Below are 6835 nucleotides of genomic sequence, written 5' to 3'. Positions count from 1 at the left end.
GGTAAGCACCTCCGGGACTCCCCACCTCACCCCCCGGCAGGTGCCTTTGGCTCTTAGGGGTGGGGTGGGCACTCACTAGGGTGGCCCATGAGACCCTCCTGCCTGGTTTTGGGGACAGTCAGGGGACAGGGGTGGATCGGACTGGGGGGGGGGTGTCAAGGAACGCGGGGGGGTTGGATGGGGCAGGAGTCCCGGGGGTCAGAGGTGGGCAACGACCCCCTCGTGGGGTGAGGAGGGAACCCGTTAAGATTTTGGCAGCTCATCACTGGGCTTAACTATGATTTATGCAACAACAAATGTCATTGATTAATTTAAAGATGACTATTGCAGAACCCAGATTGCCGGACCTGATAAGGACTCATTCCTTACATTCAGCTCCACATCCAGCAAACGTTTTCAAAGTATGTTTTAGAAATATTATACCAGGAAGATTCCATGCCTATTGCAATCAAGCAACACAACAAAAGCCACAACATTATTATAATATTCCCTAGTTTAACACTGCAAGAATATATTTTCTTGCATCCCATCAGTTAAAAGTTGCTCAAAAGATTCCATATTTGGAAACTAATAAAAGGAGTAGGTTTTGTTTGTTCTAGTTTTGAATGGTATCCCACTGGTGGGGATGCTGAAGAGGTAGAAGGAAGATAAGTTGGGTGGGCAGATGAAAGAAATGTCACTTAATGATGAAGTATTTTTCTTAGGAGGCCATTTTCCGGCGTGTATCGCGGGGGAAGGTTTACCCGGAGAAATGGCTGAAACTTCAGAGTCTGCTGACTAGTGAGGACATTGTCGCTGAGCTGAACAGAGTGCAGAATGTCAAGCGTGTGGACAGCAGAGTCCCCAAAAACACCTGAACTTTGTACCTCTGACCTTGCATCCAAAGCACAGAGGCAGAAAGTTAACTTATTCTCTATAAAAGACTGTGTCCATAAAAAGTGCAAGCAAATAATTCCTTTATATATAGATGTGAATTAACCTTTTCCATTTCCAACAACATGATGGACCTAGCAATAGACCATACTATTATGTTGTTTGTAATTTTGATCATTGGTGGCATGGGAGGTACCAGATGAGTGAATACTGAACAAATGCTTGGAGATGTATATTTGATTTCTCCCTCTCTCCCTGCCCTCCTAATTTTTATAGCAAGACAAAACCCAAACTGGGAAAGCTGATTGGTTCAGTTTACCAGCTATTCCATAAAAAGTGGTAATTGACATTTTAATGTATGATATGTTGCATTCCTTCATAAGGCAACAGTAATTGAATACACATGAAATCCTGGTGCACTGTGTGACCCTGGAGTGTGCCACACACCTGGAAGCAGTGAAGTTCAATTAATGTCATTGCTACTAATAATGACTAGTAGTGAGAGCCTCCAGCCAGTTGCCACACTAGAGAAAACAGTAATCTTTGTATTTAGACCGATAATAATATACAGTAAACACCAAAGATCCATTGTTTACGTGCAGAGCTGTTCTGGATCAACAGTTAAAATCTTGTTTTCTCAGGAACTTGCTTTTTTATTAAATTACTCAATTTAATTGTGTTTGTCTAGCTTCATGTGGGAAAATTTACAGATACTAAAATGAAATCAGCTGAGAGCCATTAGTAGACTAAATCAAATAGCATGGAGACAAAGGTTCATGTAATAAAAAATAGGACATAAATCACACACTTGCACCGAAATGCATAAGGTAAAATGACCTGAAGTGTCTGATTTAACCTGACAAAACCCAGGGGTATGTCTACACTACGGAATAAGGTCGAATTTATAGAAGTCGGATTTTTAGAAATCGGTTTTATATATTCGAGTGTGTGTGTCCCCACAGAAAATGCTCTAAGTGCATTAAGTGCATTAACTCGGCGGAGCGCTTCCACAGTACCGAGGCTAGAGTTGACTTCCGGAGCGTTGCACTGTGGGTAGCTATCCCACAGTTCCCGCAGTCTCTGCTGCCCATTGGAATTCTGGGTTGAGATCCCAATGCCTGATGGGGCTAAAACATTGTCGCGGGTGGTTCTGGGTACATATCGTCAGGCCCCCGTTCCCTCCCTCCCTCCGTGAAAGCAAGGGCAGACAATCGTTTCACGCCTTTTTTCCTGAGTTACCTGTGCAGACGCCATACCACGGCAAGCATGGAGCCCGCTCAGGTAACCGTCACCCTATGTCTCCTGGGTGCTGGCAGACGAGGTACGGCTTTGCTACACAGAAGCAGCAACCCATTGCCTTCTGGCAGCAGACGGTGCAATACGACTGGTAGTCGTCCTCGTCGTGTCCGAGGTGCTCCTGGCCACGTCGGCTGGGAGCGCCTGGGCAGACATGGGCGCAGGGACTAAATTTGGAGTGACTTGACCAGGTCATTCTCTTTAGTCCTGCAGTCAGTCCTATTGAACCGTCTTATGGTGAGCAGGCAGGCGATACGGACTGCTAGCAGTCGTACTGTACCATCTTCTGCCAGGCAGGCAAGAGATGAGGATTGCTAGTAGTCGTATTGTACCATCTTCTGCCAGGCAGGCAAGAGATAAGGATGGCTAGCAGTCGTACTGTACCATCTTCTGCCGAGCAGCCATGAGATGTGGATGGCATGCAGTCCTTCTGCACCCTCTGCTGCCAGCCAAAGATGTAAAAGATAGATGGAGTGGGTCAAAACAAGAAATAGACCAGATTTGTTTTGTACTCATTTGCTTCCCCCCCTCCCCTGTCTAGGGGACTCATTCCTCTAGGTCACACTGCAGTCACTCACAGAGAAGGTGCAGCGAGGTAAATCTAGCCATGTATCAATCAGAGGCCAGGCTAACCTCCTTGTTCCAATAAGAACAATAACTTAGGTGCACCATTTTTTATTGGAACCCTCCGTGAAATCCTGCCTGAAATACTCCTTGATGTAAAGACACCCCCTTTGTTGATTTTAGCTCCCTGAAGCCAACCCTGTAAGCCGTGTCGTCAGTCGCCCCTCCCTCCGTCAGAGCAACGGCAGACAATCGTTCCGCGCCTTTTTTCTGTGCGGACGCCATACCAAGGCAAGCATGGAGGCCGCTCAGCTCACTTTGGCAATTAGGAGCACATTAAACACCACACGCATTATCCAGCAGTATATGCAGCACCAGAACCTGGCAAAGCGATACCGGGCGAGGAGACGACGTCAGCACGGTCACGTGAGTGATCAGGACATGGACACAGATTTCTCTGAAAGCATGGGCCCTGCCAATGCATGCATCATGGTGCTAATGGGGCAGGTTCATGCTGTGGAACGCCGATTCTGGGCTCGGGAAACAAGCACAGACTGGTGGGACCGCATAGTGTTGCAGGTCTGGGACGATTCCCAGTGGCTGCGAAACTTTCGCATGCGTAAGGGCACTTTCATGGAACTTTGTGACTTGCTTTCCCCTGCCCTGAGGCGCATGAATACCAAGATGAGAGCAGCCCTCACAGTTGAGAAGCGAGTGGCGATAGCCCTGTGGAAGCTTGCAACGCCAGACAGCTACCGGTCAGTTGGGAATCAATTTGGAGTGGGCAAATCTACTGTGGGGGCTGCTGTGATGCAAGTAGCCCACGCAATCAAAGATCTGCTGATATCAAGGGTAGTGACCCTGGGAAATGTGCAGGTCATAGTGGATGGCTTTGCTGCAATGGGATTCCCTAACTGTGGTGGGGCTATAGACGGAACCCATATCCCTATCTTGGCACCGGAGCACCAAGCCGCCGAGTACATAAACCGCAAGGGGTACTTTTTGATAGTGCTGCAAGCTCTGGTGGATCACAAGGGATGTTTCACCAACATCAACGTGGGATGGCCGGGAAAGGTACATGATGCTCGCATCTTCAGGAACTCTGGTCTGTTTCAAAAGCTGCAGGAAGGGACTTTATTCCCAGACCAGAAAATAACTGTTGGGGATGTTGAAATGCCTATATGTATCCTTGGGGACCCAGCCTACCCCTTAATGCCATGGCTCATGAAGCCGTACACAGGCAGCCTGGACAGTAGTCAGGAGCTGTTCAACTACAGGCTGAGCAAGTGCAGAATGGTGGTAGAATGTGCATTTGGATGTGTAAAGGCGCGCTGGCGCAGTTTACTGACTCGGTTAGACCTCAGCGAAACCAATATTCCCACTGTTATTACTGCTTGCTGTGTGCTCCACAATATCTGTGAGAGTAAGGGGGAGACATTTATGGCGGGGTGGAAGGTTGAGGCAAATCGCCTGGCTGCTGGTTACGCGCAGCCAGACACCAGGGCGGTTAGAAGAGCACAGGAGGGCGCGGTACACATCAGAGAAGCTTTGAAAACCAGTTTCATGACTGGCCAGGCTACGGTGTGAAAGTTCTGTTTGTTTCTCCTTGATGAAACCCCCCGCCCCTTGGTTCACTCTACTTCCCTGTAAGCTAACCACCCGCCCCTCCTCCCTTCAATCACCGCTTGCAGAGGCAATAAAGTCATTGTTGCTTCACATTCATGCATTCTTTATTCATTCATCACGCAAATAGGGGGATGACTACCAAGGTAGCCCAGGAGGGGTGGTGGAGGAGGGAAGGAAAATGCCACACAGCACTTTAAGCACAGCACTTTAAAAGTTTACAACTTTAAAATTTATTGAATGACAGCCTTCTTTTTTTTGGGCAATCCTCTGTGGTGGAGTGGCTGGTTGGCCGGAGGCCCCCCCACCGCGTTCTTGGGCGTCTGGGTGTGGAGGCTATGGAACTTGGGGAGGAGGGCGGTTGGTTACAGAGGGGCTGCAGTGGCAGTCTGTGCTCCAGCTGCCTTTGCTGCAGCTCAACCATACACTGGAGCATACTGGTTTGGTCCTGCAGCAGCCTCAGCATTGAATCCTGCCTCCTCTCATCACGCTGCCGCCACATTTGAGCTTCAGCCCTGTCTTCAGCCCGCCACTTACTCTCTTCAGCCCACCACTTACTCTCTTCAGCCCGCCACCTCTCCTTCCGGTCATTTTGTGCTTTCCTGCACTCTGACATTATTTGCCTCCACGCATTCGTCTGTGCTCTGTCAGTGTGGGAGGACAGCATGAGCTCGGAGAACATTTCATCGCGAGTGCGTTTTTTTTTCTTTCTAAGCTTCACTAACCTCTGGGAAGGAGAAGATCCTGTGATCATTGAAACACATGCAGCTGGTGGAGAAAAAAAAAGGGACAGCGGTATTTAAAAAGACACATTTTATAAAACAGTGGCTACACTCTTTCAGGGTAAATCTTGCTGTTAACATTACATACATAGCACATGTGCTTTCGTTACAAGGTCGCATTTTGCTCCTCCCACCGCGTGACTACCCCCTCAACCTTCCCCCCTCCCTGTGGCTAACAGCGGGGAACATTTCTGTTTAGCCACAGGCAAACAGCCCAGCAGGAATGGGCTCCTCTGAGTGTCCCCTGAAGAAAAGCACTCTATTTCAACCAGGTGACCATGAATGATATCTCACTCTCCTGAGGATAACACAGAGAGATAAAGAACGGATGTTGTTTGAACGCCAGCAAACATACACTGCAATGCTTTGTTCTACAATGATTCCCGAGTACGTGTTACTGGCCTGGAGTGGTAAAGTGTCCTACCATGAAGGACGCAATAAGGCTGCCCTCCCCAGAAACCTTTTGCAAAGGCTTTAGGACTACATCTAGGAGAACCGCAAATGCCAGGGCAAAGTAATCCTTTCACATGCTTGCTTTTAAACCATGTATAGTATTTTAAAAGGTACACTCACCAGAGGTCCCTTCTCCGCCTGCTGGGTCCAGGAGGCAGCCTTGGGTGGATTCGGGGGGTACTGGCTCCAGGTCTAGGGTGAGAAACAGTTCCTGGCTGTCGGGAAAACCGGTTTCTCCGCTTGCGTGCTGTGAGCTATCTACAACCTCCTCCTCATCATCATCTTCTTCGTCCCCAAAACCTGCTTCCGTATTGCCTCCATCTCCATTGAAGGAGGCAAACAACACGGCTGGGGTAGTGGTGGCTGAACCCCCTAAAATGGCATGCAGCTCATCATAGAAGCGGCATGTTTGGGGCTCTGACCCAGAGCGGCTGTTCGCCTCTCTGGTTTTCTGGTAGGCTTGCCTCAGCTCCTTCAGTTTCACGCGGCACTGCTTCGGGTCCCTGTTATGGCCTCTGTCCTTCATGCCCTGGGAGATTTTGACAAAGGTTTTGGCATTTCGAAAACTGGAACGGAGTTCTGATAGCACGGATTCCTCTCCCCAAACAGCGATCAGATCCCGTACCTCCCGTTCGGTCCATGCTGGAGCTCTTTTGCGATTCTGGGACTCCATCATGGTCACCTCTGCTGATGAGCTCTGCATGGTCACCTGCAGCTTGCCACGCTGGCCAAACAGGAAATGAGATTCAGAAGTTCGCGGTTCTTTTCCTGTCTACCTGGCCAGTGCATCTGAGTTGAGAGTGCTGTCCAGAGCGGTCATAATGGAGCACTCTGGGATAGCTCCTGGAGGCCAATACCATCGAATTGTGTCCACAGTACCCCAAATTCGAGCCGGCAACGTCGATTTAAGCGCTAATCCACTTGTCAGGGGTGGAGTAAGGAAATCGATTTTAAGAGCCCTTTAAGTCGAAATAAAGGGCTTTATTGTGTGGACGGGTGCAGGTTTACATCGATTTAACGCTGCTAAATTCGACCTAAAGTCCTAGTGTAGACCAGGGCCAGGAAACTCAGAGTTAAGGGCTGAAACACCATCCTTAACTTGCCTTACTGCTAAAATCAAGTTATAGAGGTTTTGGTGGTTGGTTGGTATGTTTGTTTTTGCTCATTTTGGCATAGACACATTCTGATCATTTTTTCTTTCCATTTTATTCACAAAAAGAGAGGGACTTGGTTATGAAAAGGAA

General features: G+C 48.6%; 1 protein-coding gene across 1 annotated transcript; it reads right to left on the bottom strand.

Annotated features, from left to right (window-relative positions):
• Positions 1–4471: 4471 nt before the first annotated feature.
• LOC142070547 (uncharacterized) lies at positions 4472–6294 on the bottom strand. Its single transcript, XM_075124264.1, has 2 exons — positions 5712–6294; positions 4472–5124 (listed from the first exon to the last, which is right to left on the bottom strand). Exons 1-2 carry the CDS (start codon positions 6292–6294, stop codon positions 4583–4585), a joined length of 1125 nt encoding a protein of 374 aa, XP_074980365.1. The 3' UTR covers positions 4472–4582.
• Positions 6295–6835: the final 541 nt, after the last annotated feature.

The sequence above is a fragment of the Caretta caretta genome, chromosome 1 (genome assembly GCF_965140235.1).
Source record: "Caretta caretta isolate rCarCar2 chromosome 1, rCarCar1.hap1, whole genome shotgun sequence".
NCBI lineage: Eukaryota > Metazoa > Chordata > Testudines > Cheloniidae > Caretta > Caretta caretta.
The sequence above is the reverse complement of the archived record's forward strand: the minus strand, read 5'-3'. Positions and strand labels throughout refer to the sequence as shown.